This window comes from Mustela nigripes, chromosome 1 (genome assembly GCF_022355385.1).
Source record: "Mustela nigripes isolate SB6536 chromosome 1, MUSNIG.SB6536, whole genome shotgun sequence".
Lineage (NCBI taxonomy): Eukaryota > Metazoa > Chordata > Mammalia > Carnivora > Mustelidae > Mustela > Mustela nigripes.
The window spans coordinates 38,640,492-38,666,773 of NC_081557.1; the positions used below are offsets into that span (position 1 = coordinate 38,640,492).

General features: G+C 49.2%; 1 protein-coding gene across 1 annotated transcript in view; it reads right to left on the reverse strand.

The window, feature by feature from the left end:
* Positions 1–5,337: 5,337 nt before the first annotated feature.
* The window catches only part of PARVA (parvin alpha), a 173,058-nt gene continuing 152,113 nt past the window's right edge, over positions 5,338–26,282 (reverse strand). Inside the window, exons 7-13 of the mRNA XM_059408059.1 lie at positions 25,276–25,334; positions 23,004–23,023; positions 21,634–21,695; positions 20,837–20,905; positions 17,814–17,915; positions 16,981–17,053; positions 5,338–7,439 (exon numbers count right to left, since the gene is read on the reverse strand). Coding sequence (XP_059264042.1) covers positions 7,363–7,439; positions 16,981–17,053; positions 17,814–17,915; positions 20,837–20,905; positions 21,634–21,695; positions 23,004–23,023; positions 25,276–25,334 — 462 coding nt within the window. The 3' untranslated portion in view covers positions 5,338–7,362. The remainder of the gene's footprint in view (positions 7,440–16,980; positions 17,054–17,813; positions 17,916–20,836; positions 20,906–21,633; positions 21,696–23,003; positions 23,024–25,275; positions 25,335–26,282) is intronic.

Genomic DNA, 26,282 nt, shown 5'->3' on the forward strand with positions numbered 1-26,282 from the left:
GAAGACCTAGTGTGGGGAGGAAGTAGGCAGAGGGGTCTGGGGAGAAGGTGGGGAGCAGGAGTTTGGGGGAAGTCAAGGGAATCCATGAGAGAGGACAGAGGACTCAGCGAAGGCGAGGAGCATTCAATGGAAATTGAGTAGTCCACCGTACGTGTCTGTTCTGTGATTCCCTGCAGCAATTCCATGCTGGGGAGCAAGAATAAAAATGTCCACTAGTGGGGCTGACCAGAGGGTGATATGGAGAGGCAATGAAGCTTCGAGTGCAAGGGCAGAGTTCAAATGACTGGCAATGGACTGGGTCTGGATTTTGGGGGACTGACAGGCTGTTTGCTGAATAAAGACAGTGATTTCTCAGCAACAAGTATGACTTTAGACAAATGACCCTAAATCTCCATTTTGCTTTAGGGTTGAATTGTGTGTTTTCTTGGAGCAACAAATCTGTAAGGAATGTGAAATCACTGATCCTGGGGGCAGGTGTCCCTGAAGATTACATGGTAGCTGGTGCTGGGTCATTTTCTGGGAGATTCGACCTACGGGTACTCTGGTCCTATCTTGTCATGTCACTGAATTATTTTAAATGAGCTGTATCTGTTGCCTACCTCCACCGGTGGGAATGGAGGAATCTATGTGGGAGGGACCCTATATTTTCTGATCCCATTTTCTGCATGGAAAGGGACTGAACTCAGAACAAGAATCCCACAAATCTTCCCTGACTTGATTGCATTCTGGTTGTGTACAATTTGGAGCCTGGCGCATGGAGTTGACTGGGATTCCTGTTGTCTTATGGAGTTTGGTGTCCCATTCATCAATACCAGGGCACACTCATTGTGTGGGGGCGGGAATCCTCGTGAAAAGAAAGGGAGAGAAAGTTCTGTATCTTATTGATATATAGCACCCAAGGCATGCAGGCCAGGAAGCCGTTTGATCTGGATGGGTGAATTTTATGAAGGAAAGAAATTGAGCAGGTCTCCTGCTCAGGGTGGTTGCTGGTGAGCTTGGTCTCTCACAGGCGATGACTGACCTGGTCATGGGTCTGGACAACAAGTAATTCCAAAGCTTGAGAGAGTGGGGGCATTATGGGGAGAGAACCAAAGGTGCAGGAAGTCGAGGCTCAGGGACGGCACACAGAATGCCACCACCCACGAGCCCACAGCATTGACCACAGACTGAGAGTGTGGACGAGCTGAGGGCACTGTGGCCTCAGAAACCAAGCTTAGTGCATGCTCACTGGTCACCATTGTTATTGTCCTTTATTTTAAGGCTACTGCCCCCAGTTCCACGAGAGTTTATATTCTCCAATATCATGATGAAAGAGGAAAGATGGGGTAACCTCTGAAGCTGGAGCAGAAAAAGGCTTCCAGAAGCTTCTTTTCAGAAACACTGGCAAGTGTTTGCCAAAGGTGGACCCTGTGTTTCTGTGGGCAGCTTGCAAGGCCATTGGCAGGGTTTCCGGGAAGACGTGTGAGAGCCTTTGAGTCGTGCGGTCCCAACCCCATCTCCCATACCAAGCCAATGTGTAACTGATTAAATATCTATCTATTGTCCTGTCCGCCTCAATAAAACATGGCACTCTTTAAAAACGGTGGCCTTCATGACATTTGTGTGTCTTGGAATGTGGCCCTGGGCTAGCAAATCGCATCTGAAGATGTGAAAACATGAAAATCGATAACAAGAAATGAAAAGGCTGTTTCACTGATAAAACCTCATTTATCTTAATCTGAGGGGCTTCTCAGAATTTCCCAAGTGCCCTTTGAAATGCCAGCATCAAAGCCAGGGCCCACGTGCCCTGCACACAGAAGGCCCGGGAGAGCCGAGGCGGAGGTCTGGATCGCTCAGGCCTCGAAGCCTCCTGAGAAGCACCCTTCTGGGGCAGGCACCCTTGGCACTGGTTTCCCACCCAACTGCTCCCCAGCGGGGGTTTCTGGGTTTGCTGAGATTTTAAAACTCCCAGTGAAGTTAATGTACCATGGGAGTGAAAGGTATTTCATAAGACCCTAACCGTGAAGCCTAAGTGACCCACTTCTGGTAGGTTTTATACAATGTGGGAGGCGTGCTAATGGTAATTCACACTGACTAATGTGAACCGGGGCAATGAAATTATCATTCCACCTCCAGGAAGCCTATACCTAGTCCTGTCCCCAGGCTGGATGACTGCATTCCTGCCACCGCCCCTCCCCCTACACTTGTCACTGAATCCAAACAGGGACCCAAGGGCAACAGTCCTCTGTGATGACAAGTTTGGGAGCACTGGGTCCCAGGGATCAGCTTTCTGGCTGACAGTCCTTCCCTTGGCTTCACGCACACAGCCCCATCCTGTCTTCTGATCCCCTTACCCCAGAGGGTAAGGGACTTGACTTTGATGAAGAGGACCAAATTGCAGGAGGGTGGGAGCTGGCTTGGGACTTCCTGTCCTGCCAGCAGCCCCAGGGAGATGGAGAATGAGGCTATCCTAAGCACACCCAGGCTTCCAGCTCAGGCTTGAGGCCAGCTTGGGGCTGGGCAGGGGCTCCATCTCCTCTCCTGGTCTCCCTTTGCTCTCCAGCTGTCACCCTGGTTTGCAGATGGAAGGCCAGTCTCAGAACCCCTGAGAGAAGAAAGCAGACGGCTTTCTTCAGTTTTCTCACGCAGTGGCCCGAAGGCTTTTATATATACATGGCTTGCCATTTTTCTGATAAAATCCACAGGCCTCTGCTACCTCCAATCTGGTACCCCTTCTCTCTGCCTCACTCCTTGTCCTCTGTCCGTACTGGCTTTCTGCAGTTTCCTCCAGGGAGACCAGTCTTCTCCTGGCTTGGGATCCTCATCTGAGCCGATCCCTTGAACAGCAAGCGCCTCCCATGAGTAGGTGTCCCTTTGAAACCTCACTTTGTTGGAGACTTCTCTTGACCTCACATCCTAAGTGAGATCTCTATCGTAGCTTTTTGTATTTGTCCTCAGCGGCCATCTCCATGATCAGGGAGGATTTTTTGTGTATCTTCCTGAGTGAGCTCTACAGAGAGCCTCCTTCACCACTGGACAGGGCACAACTAAGATTTCACAGACACTCAGCATGACTCGTTGACTCTCTGGCCAACTGGCTACATGATCCGATGAGTTCCACAGAGCACTTATTCTGCAAATTTCTCAGGAGAGGAATAGGTCCCATGGTCAGATATAACCTGGACACACCCTAGTCTGTTTCCCTGTAGGGGGTCATCATACACCTCCCTGCAGGAAACTCTGAGATGCACTCATGTTAGGACACAAAAAGCTAAATAAATAAATAAATAAATAAATAAACTAAATCAAAGCTGTAGAAGCTATTTGACTGTGACTTTTTTTTCTTTTTTAACATCTACTAACATCCTGCAAATGTACTTTAAGACACCCTAGCAAAGCAAGGGACAGGAGAACGTTTTGGAGCTAACCTGGGTTTAGATATTCCAGGAAAAAGAGAAGAAATAACAGTTGAAATTTGCCATTTGCAGATATAATTTTGCATTCGCAGATACAATCTTCGTAACAGTGAGCAACTTGCACGTACGAACTTGTCTTTTGCTGAGACTTAAATCTGTAGGTTGGGAGGCTTGTGGGTGGACACAGGTCCCTTAGTGGCTGAGCAAGTCTGCCTCCTAAATGGCATTTCATTTCAATGCAGTTCTTCTGTTCTTAGTATTCTCTTGAAATTTCCAATAGAGCTAAGTGAATTTTATGGGCGTGGAAGTGTCGGGGCGGTGGGGGGTGGTGGTGTTGCATGCCATATTAGCATGAGCTAAGTTCTCAGGACCTATCACTCTTGAATAGCTAGGATATTTTATGTAGGTAGGGTTCCTCTGGTGGAGCTACGGTAGATGCAGTGGGTCTCAAATTATTTCTGATCAGCCCCTACTCAGGGCAAAACTGCTTGACCTACAGACTCCACCTAGTCTCATTTTGCAGTGGAAAAATAAATGAGTGATAATTTGGGGGAAGTGGATGATGTATACATTTGCTTCATCGCCGGAGTATGGACAATTCCTATTTGGACCACAATGTATACATGTCTTAGAGTCTGGTTATTGGAAAATTACAGTTCCAGAAGACTTTTGATGCAAATAAACTTCAGAATGCTATGCAGGGTTAACCAAGAAACCCACAACAAAATAAACTGATAATGATAAAGCTAAGCGAACAGTATTTCATAATTAGAAAGGACTGACTGTAGCCCTTGCAAATTGCAACCAGCTCAAGGCAGCCCTGGTGATGGGCTGATAGAGTCTTCTCCTAGATTTTGGGAATGTCCGCTCTGGGCCTGCATGTGGGAAATGGGGTTTTTCTGCTAGAACAGATGAGCATTGCTAGGCTTGTAGCAGAATCCACACGGTACTTAGTAACCATTAGTAACTTCTTAGTCGATTACAAATTAGTAGTCATAGTAATATGAACAAATGAAAACTTAAACTGTACACATTCACCCTAATAAGCTAAAGGAGGTCTTTCAAAAAAAAAAAAAAAATTCAGTATAGGTCACCTGAGAAGGTCTCTGGTAACATACCCCTGACCCCCAACACACTAGATCTCCATTTCAGCTTTGGAAATCACTGTCTAGGCAGCACGCCCTCCTTCCCAGGGAGGGTTTTTATTTCCTAGCTCAGACCAGAGATGTGCATTTGCATTCATGAAGCATTCATAGTTTCACTTGGAAAAGTTTTAACGTCCAGTGTAAATCTCCATGATACCACATTAAGTGAAAAAAGCCATGAACATGGCAGTGTGTATAATACGCTATTGATGTAAAAAAAAAAAATGATTTTATATGTGTGTTAATGCTTTATATGTCCCGAGAATCTCTGGAAAGGAATATGCAGAACAGATCCAAACAGTTGCTTCTGGGGAAGGTTACTGGCTGCTTGGGGAGGGGAGGAGGCAGACTTGGGTTTTTTCCTAGATACCCATTCATCCTTTTTGAATTTGTACCATTTCTATATGAATTATTAAAAATATCAACGAATGTAAAAAATAATAAAAATACCAATGAATGTAGAAGAAAAAAGGCACAATAACAACAACAAAAAACCCAGTAAGCCCAAAGAGACTGGATTCTTGGTTTCTTTCTTTTTTCTTTTTCTTTTTTTTAAGAGGTAAATCCAATTTGATTTATTTATTGTTCTGATACTTTTCTCCACCTTCAAAAAACTGTTGTGTATTAAGCAGGAGATTCTAGAATCTAAAGGAAAACCTCTAGGTGAGGGGAGCTGACAGACCCAGGCCCTAGGCTTCTAGACTGAGGGAGAGACGCCATTTTGAGACCGGTTCTTTAAAACCTTCCCAGTGTTCTGAGGTGTTTCTATTACCATATAAATGCAAAACACAAAAGGGTGTTAACAAGGTCCCTTGTACTTTGTACATTGGCAGCTTGAATATAAAGAAAAAAGGACAACAAAGGAGACAAAATTTGTACAGCAAAGCATGTTTAAATGAATGCATTCCTCTTATTTCATCCCGCTTTCTGACTGCTCAAGGAGACAAAGCAATGGTTTATCTTGATTTGTTATCAGGAATTTAAATGAGCACAAACAGAAATATTATACTATTTAGTGTGTTCTAATGAAAAATGCAGTATTTCGTTAATCACGTAAAGAATTGTATTCTTTTACATAAATTGGCACTAGAGAATTTTTCTCTCTTAAAAGCTCCTTATGCTGAGTAATAAGTATTTCCTAGAGCAAAATATCCACAGAAGTATGTGGTGTATCTAGATTTTTATGGTTCTGAGTTATGGCAGGTAGACAGAGAGCAAGAAATGTTTCGAAGCTGGAAGGAAATGTTTTGGACAATATGGGAGGCCTAACTCGGGGCAGGGGTGGTGATGGAGACAGAGATCAAAATTAATTCCTCAAACTAGAGGTGGGCTTTGGGCAATGAGCTGAAAATAGTGACAAAACAGGCACAGACTTTGGGTGGATATACAGGCTGGGGTCCATCTGGCATATTTAGGAAAATTCTATAATGAAAACATAACAGTAGAATGAATTTTTATTTACCCCAAGGCCTTAGTCAATTTAAGGACAGATGTTAAGTACCATAAGCCCCATTCCTCTACGTGGGAGTATTCCCACCCTATGTCAAGTGTGCAAATGCTTCCCATGTTTCCTGTCCCTCTGGTCACTCCCACTTCAGCCCCTTTCCTATGCCTACAGAACGCAGCAGCCTGGGACAAGCAGAGTCCTGTATTTCAAAGTTAGGTTCATGGAGAGGGGACACAAGTAATAGCAAACCCACGAGGAAACCCACGCAAGGAGACGGCTCAGCCTGGGTCTAAATGACTTACATTTTTCCTCGCCTGAATTAGCCAGTAACTGCTATGTGGGCCGACTTAGCCAGAAATGGTCTAAATGATCAATTAGAAGGCAAAAAGGAGTTCCTTTCTTTAAAGTTCAAGGGTCCCTGTTGAAGAGCCCTACTTCCTAAGCCCTGCTCACATGGGCCTGCGCCCAGCTCTCTGTGGTGCCTGAGTATATTGTACATTTGCCTAACGATAATGAATTGAGTACTTATTTTGCAGGAAAATATAGGGCACTTCCATTACATGCAATCAAGCAAAAAGGCTGCAGAATGCACCACTCCATTAATTTTAAACAGAATTCTTCCCAAATGTCACCCTGAAACCCGAGTATGGGGTTATTACCAATCTGAAGGAATTAAGAGTAATTTTCATTTGTACAAAGTAGTTGAGGGACATGACTCCTGCCACACACACACACACACACAATTAATTGAGTTAAATTGGATTAGCCAATGCCAGTGTGAATCACTGAGCCCTGACCCAGCCTGCCTAGCAGTGAGATGGGGGAGGGAGGCGGGGGCTCGTCTGTCGTGGAGCACGCAGGTGCACATCCCCTCCCCCAACTACAGGGTGTGCCGTGTACTGGGATGGGCCAGTTATTAACGAACACATTCAAGGAAGAAAAACAAATGCCAGGCTCTGGCAAGTCACTGAACCTCTCTGAGCCTCAGTTTCCTTGTCTATCAAAGGGGATGATAATATTTGCTTCAGTGGGAATCATGAGTATGTCGGAGCACTTAGCATGGTGCCCAGCACGTCGTTTGCGACCATTAAATGGTAACTATGACCTTTATCTTCATCTTCTGAGGGGAGTTTCTTGTGCCTAAACTGGTTCCCAAATCACACTGAGGAAATCCAGATCAGGTCCCAGGATGGGGACAATGGCCAGTCAGTCCCCAGGGTCTGGGAGGTGTGAGTCAGCCCACTGAGTTACTGACCCTTTCCTTCCTAACTTCAGCCCTGCTGTCCCTGGGTGGGAGCTGGACTAATGGGAGAGCACAGAGCTGGACACGGGAACAAGCAGGCGAAGACGGCGGGGGAGGGGGCTGGCATGCCCCTCACTCCACGTTCCGGTACTTGGTGAAGAGGTTGTACAACACTCGAAGTGTGGATTTCAGGTCACAGTTGACAATGTCTGCGTAGAAAACAAAAACACACGTGCTTTGGTGGGGCCACGGAGCCCATAGCAGGCATTCTTGTCCCCTTTCTTCTATCACCCACCTTATGTGTCCAGCATGGTCCTGGGGTGCTTGTCCTGACCCCCACCCCCCACCCAGGACATCATCTGGTGCTCCTGAAGAGCTCCCAGTCCTGCTGGCAGAGAAAAAGAGCCTCCCCACCAGCCAACCAGAGGCAGGTGGGTAGTGAGGGGCAGAGCTGCTGGGCACGGGGGTCTCGCCTCTCACTGAAATAAAGCAAACCCCCGAGCCTACAGGCTTTGTTCTGGAAACAACATTGCCAGATGAGGGGCCCCTGGCCTGCCTCCCGAGTCTCACTTGTGCCCCGGGGCTTCTCTGCCTTCAGCTTCTGTCTCAGAGCCAGCTTGGAGTGGTGGGGAGGAGCTGGGGTCCTGGGGCTAGAGTGGGGGGGGCCAGGTGGGGAGTTATGACAGAGCTGCCCGAGGTCCCCGAGGGCACAGGAGCCCACCTGGCAGTGAGTACTCAGTCAATCGCTGTCAGGAAATGACACCAGACTGCTCCTGGTGGAGGACAGGGCAACACAGCTGGGTTTGAGGCTGGGAGTCCGTGTTTTCAGGAGAGTTCTGCCATGGGCTCCCCAGGTTTTATACAATCATTTCCTCCCTCCCTCCCTTCTATTTGCTGGTCACCTTCTTCTCTAGTTGCACCCCCCCACCCCGAGCCCCCTGCCAGCCCCTCTGCCCCTAGAAGGCCTCCTCCCTGGTTTCGTCTCCTCCGTACGCACTCCCTTGGAGACCTGGCCTTTGAAGAGCTGGAGGAGAGAGAACATAAAAAAAGAATCCTGCCTACTATTTAGGAGGGCATATTTAGGTAAAAATTAAGGAAAAGTGAAAGAGGAAAAAAGAAAAAAGAGTGAAAGCCCAGTGACTCCAGGAGCCAGGACAGCAGTTACGTTTAGGAAGAAGGCTGAGGATCACATAGCGGGAAGGAGCGCCTGGGAGCTCGGTGCTGGTTACACAGTGGCTTTGGGGCTGATGCATCACAGACCCGTACGTCGATGTCTTATCTACCTTTCTGTATATGTGATGTGTTGCACAGTAAGAATGATTTTTTAAAAATCTAACTTTGCAGAAGTTCAGATGAAGTAAATGATGTAAATGAAAATAGTAAATGTGGGCGCCTGGGTGGCTCAGTGGGTTAAAGCCTCTGCCTTTGGCTCCAGTCATGATCCCAGGGTCCTGGGGTCGAGCCCTGCATCGGGCTCTCTGCTCAGCAGGGACCCTGCTTCCTCCTCTCTATCTGCCTGCCTCTCTGCCTACTTGTGATCTCTCTGTCTATCAAATAAATAAATAAAAATCTTAAAAAGAAAAAAAAAAAGAAAAGAAAATAGTAAATGCCCTGGGATTCGAAGCTGGGAAAGCTCCCGCTGAGCCACTGGGAAAGAAGGGACTGGGGAAGATGTCGGAAGTCTAGTCACGCCCTGGTCCATAGGAATGGGGACTCTTGGAGATCAGGCAGAGCTGGAGGCTGTGGCTCTGACAGGCTGGGTTGTGGCTCCCAGGTTCAAGCCAGGCACGCTAGGGCCCCGGTGCCCAGGCTCTAAAAGATGGACACTGACTGGGCCACAAGCTGAGGCCCAGGGCCTAGGGTTCCTCCGACCGACCCCCCACAAGCCTCATTCCAGCTGAAACCTATCCTCTTGTACCCCAGCTGGGCTTGGACCCTGCTCCAAGTTCTCCGGCTGATGGACGTGTTCATAGCCTTCCTGGGACCACTTGGGAGGTCTGGAGCTCAGCTTCCTTTCCTACTCCCATGTCGGTTCAGGCGCAGTTATATTTTTTTCAGGCACATATTGAGTCTCCGTTGACATGAGACCCTATCTGGTGGCTCAGCTCTGCCACCTTGCCCTGCCCATCCAACGTACTCTCTGTTGGCAGGAGTCCTATGCCCTGTAGGCTGACTGCTACTTTTTCCTGACTGCTTGCTGTTGAGTAGCTCTTAAATTCTACTCAAGGCAAATGTTGAGAAGTTCGGGAAGGAATTGCTAGAGAGTAGAGAGGGACAGAGCTGAGCTCAGCAAGGGAGTGGGCATGAATGGGAAGGTACGGTGGCACTGGGACCACGGCAACAGGGTCCTAACTGGGCTTCTCAAAGCCTCTTGTCCTCTCCAATCCATGCGACCCACCATAGGTAGACTATTTAGTCTCTGGGTATGGTCGTTCAGGATGAACACTGGACAATGTTAGGGTGTATCACTCACATTTCCAGGGCATCATTACCACGGATCATAACATAAATGGTGCCCTTGAAGTTGTACAGCTCACAACTTGTATGGCCAAATAACGATTTCACTTAAGGTCCAAAATCCTAAACAATGACTTTGCAAGGCATGATGTGAACCTTGCCCACCTTTCCAGTCTCACTTCTTGCCACACTCTCCCTCGTTCACTCTGCACAGGTCACATGGACTTCCTTTCACTCCCTCCCAATGGCTGCACTCCTCCAACTTCTTGGTCTCTATACACAGTGACTGCCTAGATTACCTCTTCCAGGTGGCTGACTTCCCATCTTTCCGCAGACCTTGGCTCAAAGAACCACCTCCTGAGGGAAGCCTTCCTGACACGTGGCCTGGGTGGAGGGTACCCTGCTTTATGGTCTCAAAGTCCCCCTGCACTTCCTTCTTGGCTCTCCAGTGTGAAATCGGTGATTCGTGTGGTCATTTGATTTAGTCTGCCTCTTCCCTGGATGGCATGGGACTTGACCCCAGTCTTCCTTGCTCTAGCGCCTAGCCTAGTAACTGGCGTGCACAGACCTCAAGAGTTATGACTAGCTAGATGAATAAATGATTGCCCTGTGTCATGAGAGCCAAGGAAGAAAATTCTGGGAAGATGAGATAGCCAACAGGGCTACATGCTCCCAAGAGGGTCAGACTAGAAAGAATTCCCAGGGACATGGCTTCCACCGGTGGTGTGGGAGGGAGCACAGCCAGGTGCTCGGGGAGGCAAAGTATTACCCAGATGAGGAATGGAGGCAGTGGGCCTGGGCACAAAGGAGGAACTTGGGGGCCTGATGGAGGACAGACAAGGAAGGAGGCAGGAGGACTTGTTTTCCCCTTTTAAGGCCATGCGAGTTCTGAGGTTTCTGGAGAAGGAAGATGTCCAATATGATGGGAGAATGTCTCAAACTGACCATTTAATTTTTTTTTTATAAACATATAATGTATTTTTATCCCCAGGGGTACAGGTCTGTGAATCGCCAGGTTTACACACTTCACAGCACTCACCATAGCACACACCATCCCCAAAGTCCATAACCCCATCCCCCTCTCCTAAACCCCCTCCCCCCAGCAACCCTCGGTTTGTTTTGTGAGATTAAGACTGACCATTTAATTTTAAGGCCCACTAAAGTTTGAGGCCCATCTTCATGATGGCTGCGTAACCCAGTTAAAGTCCTTTAACTTCTCTGCATCCATTTCTTCACTGGTAAAATTAGGTTTTATGAAAAACATCTAGAACACATTAAGGGCTCCCTAAATGGTCGTTCCCTTCCCCGTCTTTGCCTGTTAATAGAGCTGTTGTGCACAGCTGTGCAGTCTGTGTACTGCACAACTCTGGGGGTGGGGTGCCATTCACATAGAGTAGGCCCTAGGAAACCTGACTTCCTTCTACCTACAGGCGATCGGCTTACTAAGAAAGCCAACTGTCACACAGTTCCAAGCAGGTCAGTAGATGGGCCATCTCAGCCAGGAGAAGGGGTCTGGATTCCTGGGAATGAACTGTGACTCCATGCTGTGTAAACAGAGCCTCCTGAAAGCCCTGGCCTAATAAGCTGTGTGATTAGTAACTCAGTCCTGCCCTGACGGCCTCTGCGTGCTGGACCAGGGACCCTCTCTGGGAGCAGTCCGGACGGTGGAGCTCCTATTTAGAAGCAACCAGAACAGAGGCTGGCTGGCTCTCTGTGAGCAGGGGAGAGACAGATCAGACCCCAGGCTACTCCAGGAAGAAAACAGCCTCCAACCAAGGGGAAAACGCTCCATGTTTGCTCCTCTCTCTCCCGGTGGCATGAGTGCCTCTTCCTGTTCATTAGATGACCAACCAAAATGAGCTCATGGCTCTCTAGCTGATGCAGAAGTCAAGGAAGGGGAGGGCAACTCTTCACTGTGGAAACTCAGTTTCTACCCGGAAGGACAGGGCCCTCTACGGCCATGCCCTCCCTGGACCTGCTTGTGCCCGCAGTGTCCCTCATCCCAGTCTGGGGCAGTCGCTGAGCGCCTTTCTCTGAAGCTTCCCTGCTGGGTCCTAAGATCTCTTGAGCAAGGTGGGAAGACAGCTGGTGGCTCAGTGCCACCAGGTGGTGGGGGCTGGAATAAGTTGGGCAGTCACAGGCCTGCTCCTGGGGGAGAGTCTGGCCCCATCCCCCTCCCGATGGAGCTAGCTGATTCTGGACTCTGCCTGCTTACTCTGGTGCTCCCTATTCCCCACTGGGCTAGGACCCATCCTCTGGAGATGGCTTGTATTGGTGTGGACCTGCTACTCTATCTGGGGATCTTTATATTTTCTATACATATTTAAAAAAAAAAAAAGAAAGGAGACAAACATCCAGAAAAGCTCATGGAACATATATGGGCAGTTTTAAATGCTTGAAAGAGATCCCTGAGGTAACCGGCACCCATGGCAGAGGCACAATGCTGTCAGTACCCTTGAAATGCCCCCCTCTCTCCACATCCCGATCACAGACCTCTCGTACCCCGCAAAGATAACAACTATCTGGACTTCTTATTTTATTTTTAAAAGATTTTATTTATTTGACAGAGAAAAGAGAAAGAGCACAAGCAGAGGGAGCAGCAAGCAGAGGGAGAAGCAGGCTTCCCACTGAGCAGGGAGCCTGATGTGGGACTTGATCCCAGGACCCTGGGATCATGACCCGAGCCGAAAGCAGATGCTTAACTGATTGAGCCACCCCGGCGTCCCAACATAGGTACCTTTGAAGAGCAGATTTTAGTTTTGCCTGTTTTTATGCTTTGCATCAGCGGAATCGTGTTATGTATATACTTTTGTGATTTTTCTTTTTCTTAAAATTATGTTTATAGGACTTACCCATGTTGCGTGAACTGTTCAGTTTTGTAAATAATTTTGAGTTGTCATTGGTTTTATTGAGATAGAACTATAATTATCCAGCCTTAATTATCTAGTTCTGCAGGAAAACCGTTTCTCCATTTGTTGTGGTTTGCGGTCATTTTCAGTGCCTTGAAGTGGTCATGTTGGATCCTTGTGTCCAGTTTTATATTCGCTCTTTTTGCAGAGAAGAATCACTGACGTCCTCGTGCTGCAGTACCTAGAAGACCTTCCCCTGATTTCTTGGTTCATGTTTTGTCCTTGCTGGGTATTAATCCATGGTCCGACTATAACCCAGTGCATCTAGTGTGTTAGGACGTGCAGTCCCATCTCAGCTACCATGATGGTCTTGGGCTAGTTTCCTGATATATGGACACACATACCTATGCATGCAGTTACTGCATCAGACGGTGTATTCATCTCCTATTGCTGCTGTTAACGAATTATCATGGGTTTGTTGGCTTAAAACAACCCCAATCTGTTATCGTACAGTTCTAAAGGTCATAGGCTAAAGTGCGTGGCACTGGGATAAAAAATCAAGGCCTCCACAGGGCTGCAATCTCTTCTGGAAACTTCAGGGAGCATCAATTCTCTTGCCTTTTCTAGCTGCTAGGAGCTAGCTTCTAGAAGCCTGTTCTTTGGCTTGTAACCCCTTCTGTCCCCAAAGCCAGCGATGGCTGTTTGAGTCTTTCTCGTACTGCATCACGCCGACACCGAGTCTTGTGCTTCCTTTGTGATTATACCAGAACTTTCCAGAAGCTCCAAGATCCTCAACTTAATCACACTTGCAAGGTCCCTTTTGCCATGGGACGTGACATATTATCACCTCCTGGGGATGAGGGTGTGAACATTTTGGGGGCCATCCTTCTGCCTACCATAGAAGGTCATGCAAAACTTCAGCTGTTACAAATAAAGACAAACTAGTGCTTGAAATGGTTATGTTTATTTTCACGCGAGCAGTTTCTGTGGATGCCCACCCTTGCTAACACTTGAAATACTCAGTTTCACATTTTTGCCACTGTCTGGTCTGCACGCTTGTCTCAGGGAATGGGGAAGAGAACGAAAACTGGAACTACTTTCCTTATTTCCAGTCACTAACCAAGGCCTTCCTCAAATGAATTGATTCCTTGGAACTCAGCTTCTTATCACCTGCCTGGAATTTTCAGCATTGTTTGAAGTCTGGCCCCAACTTTTCAACTCTTTGAATTGTAGATATTCCATCAGCCTGCTGGCTGACCGACAGCTGTCATTCCTAGCGAGTACTAGATTCCTTCTGTGTCCCTACTTGGCTCTAATGCTAGAGTCTTAACCATATCCAGCAAGGAATCTGCTTGCATAATAATGGGGCAGGTGTGTGCACTGGAAGACAGGTGGTATGATGTCCTAAATAAAAAGCCACTAGCTTTATGCAGGGATTTCCACTGTGTCCTTGGCTGTGAGCCTGGTGCTAACACTTGGGCTACTAAAAGTTGATGAAGGCTGGGCAGCAAAAGTCATCTGGGATGCACACCTAGTTCCCAGGAGATTTCAAGGTTCAATGGAACTTTGAATGTCAAACAGCACAGCAGAGAATGCATTTCCCTGAGCTTAAAACCTTTGGCATAAAAAATGCCTCCACCATAGCTGATGTGATTTCAGAGACGCCCTCAAAGAATCCCCCATGTGGGCACCTTTTGTAAAGTCTGCAGCATTTACTCTTGAATCTCACTTTCCAGGTAGAGGGGCAGAAACAGAGGGGATGCTGGGGTAGAGACCTCTTCCAAAGAACAATTTCACAACATGCTGGTTCAATTCTCCTTTACGCACTGGAAATTTTCAGCATGGGCACGATGCCCAGTGTAGCAACAAATAAAACAGATGTGTTTTTCCATTGCCATGGGTCAGGAAGTCTCATATTAAGCAGTTCAGTCTGTAATTGTACAAGAAATGTCCTCTAAATGCAGAAATATCCCTATAGGTTAATTGATACTGGGAAAACTAACTGTTCCGAGGGAAATGAACGCCCGACAATGGACTTATGGGGGTGGGTGGGGGAGTCCTGTTGATCCGTGACCAGGAAGTTTCCTATTAAGTGGCTCAAGAACACGGAAACAGAAATGCTGGCCAGAGCTCTCCCGCCGTCTCTCTCACTCTGAAGCCGGGTGTTTGTCATCTGACTGCGGGGCTCAAAGTCCATTCCTAATGGCATCATGATGGCCAGAGGGACCTTGGCCCCAGAGGGCTGCTAGAAGGACACCTACCTTGCTAGAGGCCCTCGGCAGTGACCAGGCACTTAGAACAGGTGACACTAAGTGAGAATAATGGATTGACTTTTGTTGGCTAGAGCAGAGTTTGCGAGGTCTGTAACGAGGCATGACATGAGGACGCAGCCCGTGTCTTCACAGTCCACTTCTCTCCTCTGGTTTCCTGCTTTCCTCTCTGGCTTCAAGTAAAGGCATTCCCACAAGATACTGTCTTGAACTTTTTTCTTTTCTCTGCATGCTTTCCTGCTGTTGAACTTCCACTAAGCGGAAGACTTCCAATTATATAACCGCAGCCCTGATCTTTTCCCCAAACTCCAGTTCTGCTTGGTTGATGCCTCGGCTTCCCAGAGCTGACATCCTAATGTCCCCTACCAAGCTTGCTTTTCTTCTAGGGCTCCCCAATACTGCTGATGGTGCCCCACAGCTAAACATCTGTTTTTCACACTGCCTTCCAAAGGATCTCCCTGGAACAGAGTTCTGATCACATCACCTGCCTCCTTAAGAACCTTCCATGTTGGGCGCCTGGGTGGCTCAGTCGTTTAAGCATCTGCCTTTAGCTCAGGTCATGATCCCAGAGTCCTGGGATCAAGGCCCATATTGGGCTCCCTACTCAGCAGGGAGCCTGCTTCTCTCTCTCCTCCGCCCCCCTCCCCCACTCACGCTTTCTCGCTCTCTTTCGTTCTCTCAAATAAAAAAATAAATAACATTAAAAAAAAAAAAAAAAAAGAAGCTCCCATGTCTCCCACTGCCTACAGAATAAAGTCCAAACCTTCTGCCTTGGCATCAAGTCCCTCTCGGACCGAACCCAGCTTGCTTCATCTTCACCAACCATTACTCAATTCTACTCTTACTGTTCCAGCCCAGTAGGTAGCTGCTTACATTCGTTATCAGGTGCCAGGTGCTCTGCATCAGACACCATCACGCTGAACCCTGTCAGGTGCAAGTCTCTCGGAGCTCCATTTTTATGGACATGAAAAGTGGGCTCAGAGATGGTAGGTGAGTTGCCCAAGGCCACACAGCTGGCATGCTCTGCTCTTTCACAGAGCCCCTCCCCCTACCCCAGGCAGGACTTGGGCTCACACTGTCCCCCCATCTGGGATGCTGGCTCCTTTCTCCTGTTCTCCAAATACAAAAGCCCTGCCTGATCTTCCCGGGTTATCCCCGCTGCCACCGTCTCCCTCAAACCGTCCTCTGCCCAGACTGAAGTGATGTCCCCTCCTCCATTCTCTCGCTCTCTTAGTGGTACATCTTTCAACAGCAGTTGTCACCACTGTCATTCTGTTGTGGTTACTGGGGGCATCTTTTCCCTCCCCTGAGGGCGGCAAGTGGCTTGAGGTCAGGAACAGCCAGCCTACTGCTCTGGGCATAGCGCCGTCGATGGGGCGGTGCGCCCCTCGACAGAGCCTGCCTCCCTGGATGTGGAGGCATGGGGGGAGGACTGAGTGCGGCAATGGAGAGGGAACGCACCCCATCCCTACTTGTCCACTTTCCTTTAAACAGCTAGGAAAGTGCAAGCAAAAGGACCCATGGATGGAAAACAGAAAATTATCTGCAACACAGTGTTGACTCACCAGCACTGATAAAATGGAATATTTCAGTCAGTAAGTCAATAATCATCCGTACCAAGAAGATTCCCAGGAGAGATGAGCCTCCATATGTACAGACGCACACAGCTCCAGTGTGAGCATGGGAGGGCTGCTGGAGCAGGCTGCTCCTTCTGCATTTTTATTCTGTCTTAGATTTGCAGTCCGAACCCAGTCAATCAGGCCTCCTCTCTGGGTGGAGTTGGAGTGAGTCAAGAACAGGGGAGGCAATTCTGCTGCGAGCAGAGGACTCTGGTATCTACCCCTGCCTGGCCGGGATATAGCTGTGAGACAGGTCAGCACCCCGTCCAGGAACAGAAGAACCTGGAAACTAGCCACAGGGCAGTTCTGGTGGCCCCTCTTCTCAGGCCTTCCTTTGTAGTCCCATGCGTGGGATCTTTATTTGTGGTTCACAAAGGATCTCCAGGACTGAGCAGCTACGCCCTGTCCCACCTCCCCCGACACATGGCAAAGAAGACTTCAGAGAAGAACCTGTTTCCCTGATGTCAAATATGAGGCTTCTCCAGTGCCCTGAACACTCATGTGCAGGGACAGGGTCTCTCAGTCCCGTCACCAACCCAGGGAAGAGCTAAGTACCTTCTGGCCGTGGCTTTGGCTTTTCCAATCCTCCGTCTTGCATGAGCTCAAAGGCAAAGGAGACGTTCAAGACCTGGAAAGAGAAATGCGGTGTCTGTGTCATTGTGCCCGGATTCCTGGACTGTTGGGAGCTCCAGGCTCCTGACCCTGGGAAGCAAAGGAGCCAGAAGTATAGCCATAAGGCAGAGGCCAGGTATAAATGGGGCCCTAATGTGAAGGAGAAACGAAGCTACCAAGATGGGCAGGCTGTGCGGAGTGCAGGCTGGCCGGTCCCAGCAGGCTGTTGGGGAAACGTTCCTGGACAAGTTCAAGCTCTCCTACCTGTCCTAATGTGTTCCCGTGTCAATGGCCAGGACTTTGAACTTAGGGATATGAGTGTGAAAGGATCAGATGGCAAGACATGTTCGAGAGGCAGAGAGTGGTTTCTGCTTTGGACCAAACGTCCTCTATCTAGCAGGCAGGTGGGGCAGCCCATGGGGGCATCAGAACCAGGCTGACCATGAGCCTCAGGTCTGGCCAGCCTTACGGCCACCATTCCTGTTCTGTCTGGGGGGAGATGAGGCTGGGCTGTGCACTCGGCAGGGGCGTACGGCTAGGGGGCCAGGGCCAGACCACAAAGGGAAGGGAGAGCTGTTCACGATGCTCAGGGATCTGCAAAAAGCTCCTTCCCAGCTCAGCTGTTCATCAGAATGGGCCCCACATCCCACTGCTGAAGACTCTGGGCAGATGTGAAGCCTCAGCCTTTTCTCCCACATGGCCCCAGCAGGGATGCGAGTGGGTGAGTTGGTGGGACACACAAGCTGGGGACCTCCCTTAATGTCCCCTCCCCTTACCTTCTGCTCAAAGCTGTCCGGGGTCAGGAAGAAGCTGTGCAGGGGCACAAAGTAGCCCTCCAGGAGCCCCATGAGCAGCACCAGGTACACCCCATCTGCAAACTGCAGGGAGAAGACCAGGTGAAGGCACTGAGGCCCAGAGGCCCCCGACAAGCCCCATCCTGGGGGCTGGTCAGTCACCATGTCAGCGTCCCGAAGGCTACCTCTCCAGGCAGGCTGCTGGCAAGGGCAGTGGCCTGCGTGTCCGCTTTGCAGCAGACCCGCCCCACGTCTGGCTGGTCCCACACGGGAGCTACCGCCCACAGTCCTGGTTTCAGCGACCCAGCATGTATCGAGCACTGACCATGCACCCAGCCCTGATCTGGGACCGGCACTACAGAGAGAGGTCAGGTGTGGCCCCTGTCCTTGAGGAGCTCCAGTTGAGTAGGGAGGCGATGAGGAGGAGAGGCAGCAGCTGCTGTGATGGACAGAAGCACGCTGGCCTGTGTGACAGTGACAGAGGTCCTTCACCCCCCACTGAAGGTGACAAGGAAGGCTTCTGGAGGTGGCTGTGCCTGAATGGAGAGCTGAGGGATGAGTAGGGGTAGTTGGGGAAGTTGCAGGGTGGGGGGGGAGGCAGGAAAGGGGGTCCAAGGGCCACGGCAGGGTGACTTCTCTTTGTCAGTAGGGCAAGATGTCTAGTGTCCTAGAGGCCTGACCAATCTCCTGTCTCACCTCATTCTTGATTACTGTTCGAGAGGCAGCAGGGTGTAGCTGTTGCAAACGTGGGCTCTGGAGCCAGGCCTCCGGCTGTCCTACTTACTAGCTGTGTGACTTGAGAAAGTCATGTAACTTCTCTGTGCCTCATGTTTCTCATCTGTGAAGTGGGGACGATGACACGGATAGTACTTACTTTGTAAGATTATTGGGAGGATAAACCAATTAATATTTGTAGAGTGCTAGAACCCTGGCATGTACCCAACACTTCCTAAATCTCAACTATTGCTATTACTCTCTGGGAAGACAGCAAAGCGATCAGGATCAACTCCCTGGCTCTTGCTGGCAAAACATGACTGTGTGCTGAGGGCCACAGTGAGAGGCTGAGGGCCTGGTCCGTTCCATCAAGGGCAGCTGGGAACCTGGTCTGAGGGACAGAAGACTCCTGGGCTAAGTGGGAGGTACAGGTCTTCTGCTGACAGGGCAGCAAGGAAAATGTGCACTGGGAAATTGGGGTGGGCTTTGTGGAGGCAGTGGGGGCCTGGGCGATGGGGGACATCTGGGATGAGTAGGTATTGCTGCAGGTGGGGGATGGCCTGAACACAGATCTAGAGATCAGCTGCATACTTGAAATTAGAGAATCTTTTAAAGGAGGCTGGCCCCCCGAACCTTTGTGAACATCAATCCCAGTTGGTAAAGAGTTCTTAAGAAGTCAGAGTTCTTGGAATCATCTCAAGGAACTTAAAACTAGACAGAATTGCCTGGAACGTGGGTTGGACCCTCTGTCTGAACTTTGCTGGATGATCTGGTGGTGGGTCTGTGACTCAGCCTTCATGATGGGCATATTGCCTGGCTTTGAACTTGACCTGGGAGCAGCTTCCTCCCTGCATCCATCCAGCTGGCCTTCAATTTCAAAGGGCAGGGCCCAAACATGACTCATCCCAGGCCATACCAGGGCAGACAGTGGAAGAGCAGACCCCAGCATCTGTGTCAGAATCAGGGCCCTCCCCCGAAACAAGCTAACCTCTTTCTTTGGGCCTCTTTTTGGTGGTGGCTGGAATGGACTGAAAATAAAAGAATCCAATCTGTCTACTCAGGGGAGGACACTGGGTTAGGGTCAGGGCCACTCAGAACTCTGAGTGCCACTGACTGAGACCTTTCCCATCCCTGACTGCTGGTTCTGATGACTTGGTGGTTGAAGCTGCAGATAGACCCAAGCATGCCTGGTAGAGGCTCCCTTTCCCAAAACTCCTTACCCATGAAAACCAAAGTAGGAATTCCGGAACTCATGCTAGCCCTCTCGAGGGAGCATCACTTTTCTAGAAGGTTCCCTGTCTTCCAAAAGAGTAGATAAAGCTCACTTTATTGAATACAGACGCCATACAGCCAGGGAGAGCTCAGTGACAGACCTGGGAATTGCCTTAAACATAACAGGAGGTGCCCACGTCCTCAAAAGAAAACCATACTTCAGAAGTTCATCACATATGAAAGGGGGTTGGGAAACACAGTGCATTATATAGTCTTAGAGTATCTCCTGATAATGATTCATTATAAGGGCAGGGAAAGCTTTACAGTGGAGAAATCTGGTAGAGACTAACCAAGTGACCAAAGTTACTGTCACCAGTAATGGGCCTAAAGGACATAGTGCCTCAGAAGAGCACAGTGTTACCAGGGTTGGAAGTGTTAACTGAAAATGCAGAGCCTGAGTCTAATAATGAGGGGAAAAAAATTGATAGATGGTCTATGTATGGATCTAATGGCCTGCACTCTTCAAAAATGTCCACGTCACACCAAAAAACAAAAACAAAACAAAAAAACAAAAACAAAACGAACCCCAAACTATATTAAAAAGAGACTAAATAGATGGCCATTGACAGCAGCCCAAGAATATCAATATCTTTGACTCTGATGATATTGTCAAAAGCAGTCAAATATCCGCAACTTCACGTGGTTCGATGTAAATAGATTAACATCTTGACGTTACAGTTGCTTGAATCGGATAATTGCAATGTGATTATTTAAGAGCATACTTGTTCTTAGAGACATCTGCTGAAGTATTTAGGGGTAGAGGCAGAGAACTAAACCCTGAATGTGGCCAGATGCGGACAACTGGTGTACATAGGTGAAGAGTATGCAGATATTCACGAGAATATCCTTGCAACTTTTCAAAAGAAAAATTAGAAAAAAAAAATCAGCATTCCATGCAGTTCACCCCTCTGAGTGGAACAGGATGCCCCTCCCTTAGGGGAAGGCTTCAGGATCAGTATGGAAAGCCATCCCGGCTGGCTGTGCGGGGGTGGGGCACTCGGAACAGGACTGTCACCCACCTGGGTTTCCAGTTCTGTGACCTCCAGGTTCAGTTTATTCAGGTGCTTGTTCACAAAAGTGATGAGTGTCTAAAAGAGAAGCACACGCCAGTAATAAAGATGGAGACTCCTGCCAGGGTCAGACCCTGGAGGCCACCTCTGCGATTCTACCCTAAGGACAAGGACCAGTGTGATCACACAGGACAAGGCCCAGCTGGGGGTGCCAGCCAGGGATCACTGCAGCTCTGCGTGAGAACGAGCAGCCTATGAGGCTCTTCTGCCAAGCTCCTCAAGTTCACAGGAAAGGACGGCCCCCCGTGTTTGTGGTCCCATGCGCTATGTGATTCAAATAGCCAGTTTCAGGGCTGTGAAAGGGGCAGAAACTCCCGAGGGCAGAATGACAGGTGCAGTGTCCTAGCCCAGGCTGGGGAGGGGGGCCAGAGAAGAAACCAGCTCCCTGGGTCCCTCCTTCCAGACCTTCCTGGTGGCAAGTGCCTGTGCCCTGGGGGGTACAGAGGTCTGAGGGAAGAGGCCTGATTGGCTAAGAGTTCCGTATGGATGGGAAGGCAGGGTGCTCGTCATCTCAGAATCCCCCAGGAGACTCTATCCTCCTGAGGGGAGAAAGGAGTGGATAAGGGATCCAGCGGGAATGAGAACATAAAGCGTACCTCACTTACTCGAGGTGGAGAAGCCTGGAGTGTGCAGAGAGCTGGCGAGGACACCAGGGTCGGGCAGCTGGCAAGCTACGGGCGTGGGCTCTAATGTCTGGCTGCCGCCCGCTCCCCTCCCTCCCTCCCTCCCAGGCACCTCCTGCTCACCTTTTTCACTACATTGAGTTTGTCTGGTGCGTGGTCAAACAAGGTGTCAAAGGCGTCACGTTCTGGAAAAACAGGAAAAGGTAGAGTGGGGAAGCCCAGCCAAGACGGCTGGGTGTCAGGGACAGGCAGGAATTCTTCGGTGTGGGACCCAGGGCTGGAACTCTGGAAGCTGGGCTGGGGGCAGACATTCTGGCTTGATTCATAGCATAGGGACTTTCTCTGTGTCCACTTTTTACATCAACCCTCTCTTGGGCTGGGGTTGGGGGGCTCTGTCAGGCCGTTTGAATTGTGACTGGTCATGTCTCTTCACTATTTATATCCGTTACATCATGATTCAGTCACAGGCCTCAAGAATTTCTGAAGCTTTTTGGAGGCAGAATGTCTCCAAACATCAAACCACATCACCCCCTAATTTTCAAAACCAGGATGGCCACGGCAAGCCTTGTGGTGGAGTGCACAGATGGTTGGCACGGGAGCCCCGGGGGCCCGGGATGGAAGGTGCATTCCTGTTCTTGAGGGAGTCCGTCATTTCAGACTTTGTACCTCAGTTTCTTCATCTGTAAAATGGCATTTGAAAACAAAACCTCCCCCAGGAGTGTGATGAGGATGAAAGACAAGAACGTGTGTGCATGTGTTCTGGAAACTTGGAAGTATCTGCTGATCTGAGTTTATTAGAGTATTTCAAACATCATCCACCGTAAATGTGGAATTGTTGAAAGCAGCAAAGCCATGCCCCCTGCCCCTTCCTCCCATTGCTGGAGCCCTCAGGCTCTCGGAATGCAGAGTGGAAACAGTGGGTAGGACTGGAGGCAGGGAATGAGAAGAATGTCCAGGAGGGACCTGGGGCTGGGAAGCTTCGCAGTCCTGGGGCCTGCCTTTTCCTGCTCTTGCACCGATGAGTAAATCTGGGACTGCCAGAGGGGTGACTGTGGCCTTGAACATTCACAGACTATATAAACAAACGCAGAGTTCTGGGAAACAGGAGCAGTATGACGTGTGATGAGGAAAGAGGGACAAGATGGCTTCTAGAAAGTCCAGACTAAGGGGGAGAATGGACTGTCCCGAGTGTGTACGTCTGCCTCTTTACTTCCACAACATACTTGGAACACAACTGCCCCACGGATGCCAGGGCCCGTCCCGAGCCCAGCAATGCCAGTGGTCTGGTGACTGACAAGAGGGCTGTGCCGCTGTGGCCAGGTTTCCTCTTCCCACCAGTGAGCTGACCCTCCCTACTAAGCCGCCCTGTCACCAGGCTGATGCAGACACACATGCGGGAAGCAGGCCAAGTGCCTGTTTTCCCCAGCTGCTCCAAAATTAACGAGACCCCCGTGGCAGCCACCAGCACCAGAGGGTAATCCTATGCAACTCACCATGCCTTCCAGAGAGCGCCCTGCAGGAAAAGGAGAAAGAAAACAGTATGAGTCTTCTGTCTCTGCCCTTCACTGAAGAGCCCACAAAGCTTCCTTCCTTGGCATTTTATTCTGCACTAAGTCTCCAATTGTCGGTTGCCTTTATCTCATGTCCACCTGTTTCTTTCCTCTGTTCCACAGATATGTTGGTGCTCGCACAAAGCCTGGTATAAATGACACTTGCACAACTATTTCTTTCCCCCTAAAATCCCACTGTTGCTTAATAGCTGAGAAGGAATATCAGACCTGGGGTTGCAACATTCCCAACCACTGCACTGCCCGAGCTGCTGTGGCCATCTGCCCGGGGACATCGCTTTTGTCTTTCTCCTGGTCATTCTGTGATTCCCGCCAAAACTGCACCTGCCATTGGCTCCAAATCAGTCTCTCGAAGAGGGCAGGGATTGGAACCTTACTCATCCCGGTGAAGCGGCAAAGTGCTAACAGCACAAGCATTGCAACAGACTACTTAGGTTTAAATCCCACAGAGCCACTTGCTTGGTGTGGGGCCTCAGGCAAGCTACAGAACCTCTCTGGGAGCCAGGTCTCTTAGCTCTAAAACAAGGATGATAATGAGAAATACCTCAGCCGGATGTCATGAGCATTACATGAGTTAATCCATAGAAAGACTCTACGGTAATTCTCAGTATATAGTGAGGGTTCAATACATTTTTTTCTCTGTATGTTTTTGGTTCTTATCATATTGGTTTATTCCAACTGTGCATCTATCCCCTACTAAATGATGACTTAGGGGTAGTGTACTGAAAAGAATAACGAACTTGGAGTTCACTGTTGGATAGACCAAGGACAACTACTTCTCCACCTTTGGGATGTGGGGTCTTAGGAGGTATAGGCATTGCTTTGTGTATTTATTAGGAATATCAATAGATATTAAAGTGCTTTATAAACTGTTGTTTATGTTGTTGACTTCCACCATGATGTCATGTGGCAAGATGGCGGAGGGAGACCACAGGAAGCATGGCAGGCAGCTGACAGATTACTCTGCAAACCCAAACCTCATGTCCCCCTGGTTCAGGAGCTTCTCCAGAATGTGAAAGAGGAGGTGTAGACAAGCCCAGCAAAAGGTGAAGGGTGTGTGTGTGGGGGCAGGTCTGAGCCAGAAGACATGAAGGACATGTCACAGGACCCAGGCTAGGGGAGCAGTGTGCCTTGTGGATCAGCCGCCCTCTTGACTTCCAAGAAGAGCCCCCAGAGTGATGTGGAGGCTGCCCGACAGGCTCTCCGTGGGCCATGAACTGGGCACCTTGGGAAGGGCCACTGCCCATCTCTGCCCTCCCCTGGTCCTGTTGAAGCCACAAGCACAGTGTGGTTCAGACAGGCAGCACCAGGGCCCTTCCTCAGCTACCACTGGGGAAGCAAGCTGCCTAGAGACTGGGCAAGGCTTGGAAGGCAGAGGTCAGCTGTGGCAGAAGAGCCCTGCTCTCACCACAGCGAGTCCTTACCACCTCTCTGGTTAGGCAAACGCTCCCCACTTCAGAGACACAGAAACCAAGGTCCAAGCAAGTGGCAGAGTCTGGATTTGAACTCAAGTCAGGCAGGCTTAGTGGTCCCTGCTCTTTCCATTTATTTCACTCTTGTTCAAGGGAACATAGAGGAAATTTGGGGCAGCAGGGAATGCTGAAAATGGCCTTTGCCTGTGGCTCAGGCCTGCCCCGCGATCTTGAGAACCCCTTCCCGCCGCATCCTGCTTTTTCTACCTCAGAACAGACTTCGCTTCCCCCCGGCCAACCTCTTCCATATTCTGAGATTCCAACTGCTTAACGGAAATGAAAAAACACAAAACACCAAGCTACCACCCTGAGGTAGAAAAGGCCTTTCTGGGTCATGGCACGTGACCAAATACATCAGAGGCAGAAAAGGAAGGAAAAACGTCCCTTTGAAGGTTCACGCTTTAAATTCGACCCCACGTTTATGGCATGATGATTCCATGCCAGTTGGCTTTTTCGGGGGCACACTCTTTTCCCGGAGTGCCACAAAATTAGAATTTTTCAATCATAGCTAATTCCCTCTCCCCGCGTCCCCACCCAAGTTTGTATCTTAAGCATTGAGAGGCATGTTTTGAATGCACGGAAAAGGCTAAACTATAATCATTGGCTGAAGTCTAATCCCTCCTGCGATCCCAATAAATGAAAACTAAATATCAGCAAATGGATGAATTTCGGAGAAACATCTGTGTTCCATTAGAGGATCGCTGGCAACAATGGTGTTGACATACTCTGTGTTACCAGTTATTTCCTCTTGGATTTGCCGAGACTGGAGGATTCCTTCTCGTTTCTGAAATGGGGGGGCGGGGGGGGGGCAGGGCGGGGAGAAAGACAGAAAAATATGCTTTAGAAAAATACCAAAAAAAAAAAAAACTGATTAGCATTCCTGATACTGAGAAAGTTACTGGTGTTTAAGAAATGAAACCCAGAGAGGAGATAGTGCCAGAAGCAAAACGAAGCCCCTGATTTCCTGGGCCTGGACCATACCATTCATGCTTAGGCGCCATTAGTGTTTATTCCAAACAAGTTGGCTGTTTCTTGGACGGTGAATCTTTTTCTTTCTTTATTGGAAGACATTTTGCTGGAAGCAAACTGTTTGCCTCCTGGAGTCCTCCGCAGTAAACCGAATGGAAATGAAGGCCAGGGTGTGTCTGCCCTCCAGCTGGGGCCGCAGAGGGAAGCGAAGAAACACATTAAGCAGCGGCTGGGCTGGGGGGAGAGGGCGGAGGCCAACTGGGAGAATTTAAACAGAGGGAGAGTTTTTGGTTTTGTTTTTGTTTTTAATGGATAAATAGGGGGGCTTTTCTGGGAGCTGTACAGCCCTCAGGTAACTCGCATTTTCTCTGAGAAAAAGGTAATAAGCACTCTGGAGGCCTTCAGCTCCCACCCACCCACTCATCGGCTCATCCGTCTGTCTGTCCATCTGTCATTTGTCCATCTCCTCCCAGCAATTTATCTCTTCTTTCTTTCTTTCTTTCTTTCTTTCTTTCTTCCTTCCTTCCTTTCCTTTCCTTCCTTCCTTCCTCCCTCTCTCTTTCTCTCTCTCTCTCTCTTTCTTTCATGAGTCAGTGTCTTTCCTGTACAAGAGTCTATGTTGGGACTGAGAGCAAATACTGTGGCACGTCTGACCTCACTTCTGACCTTGAGGAATTTAGAGTAAAACAGGATAGATGAAACAGGTATGTGAGAAAGATCTCCAAGAAAGCGTCTGGGTTTATGCCTGATGGTGCAGCTCCAT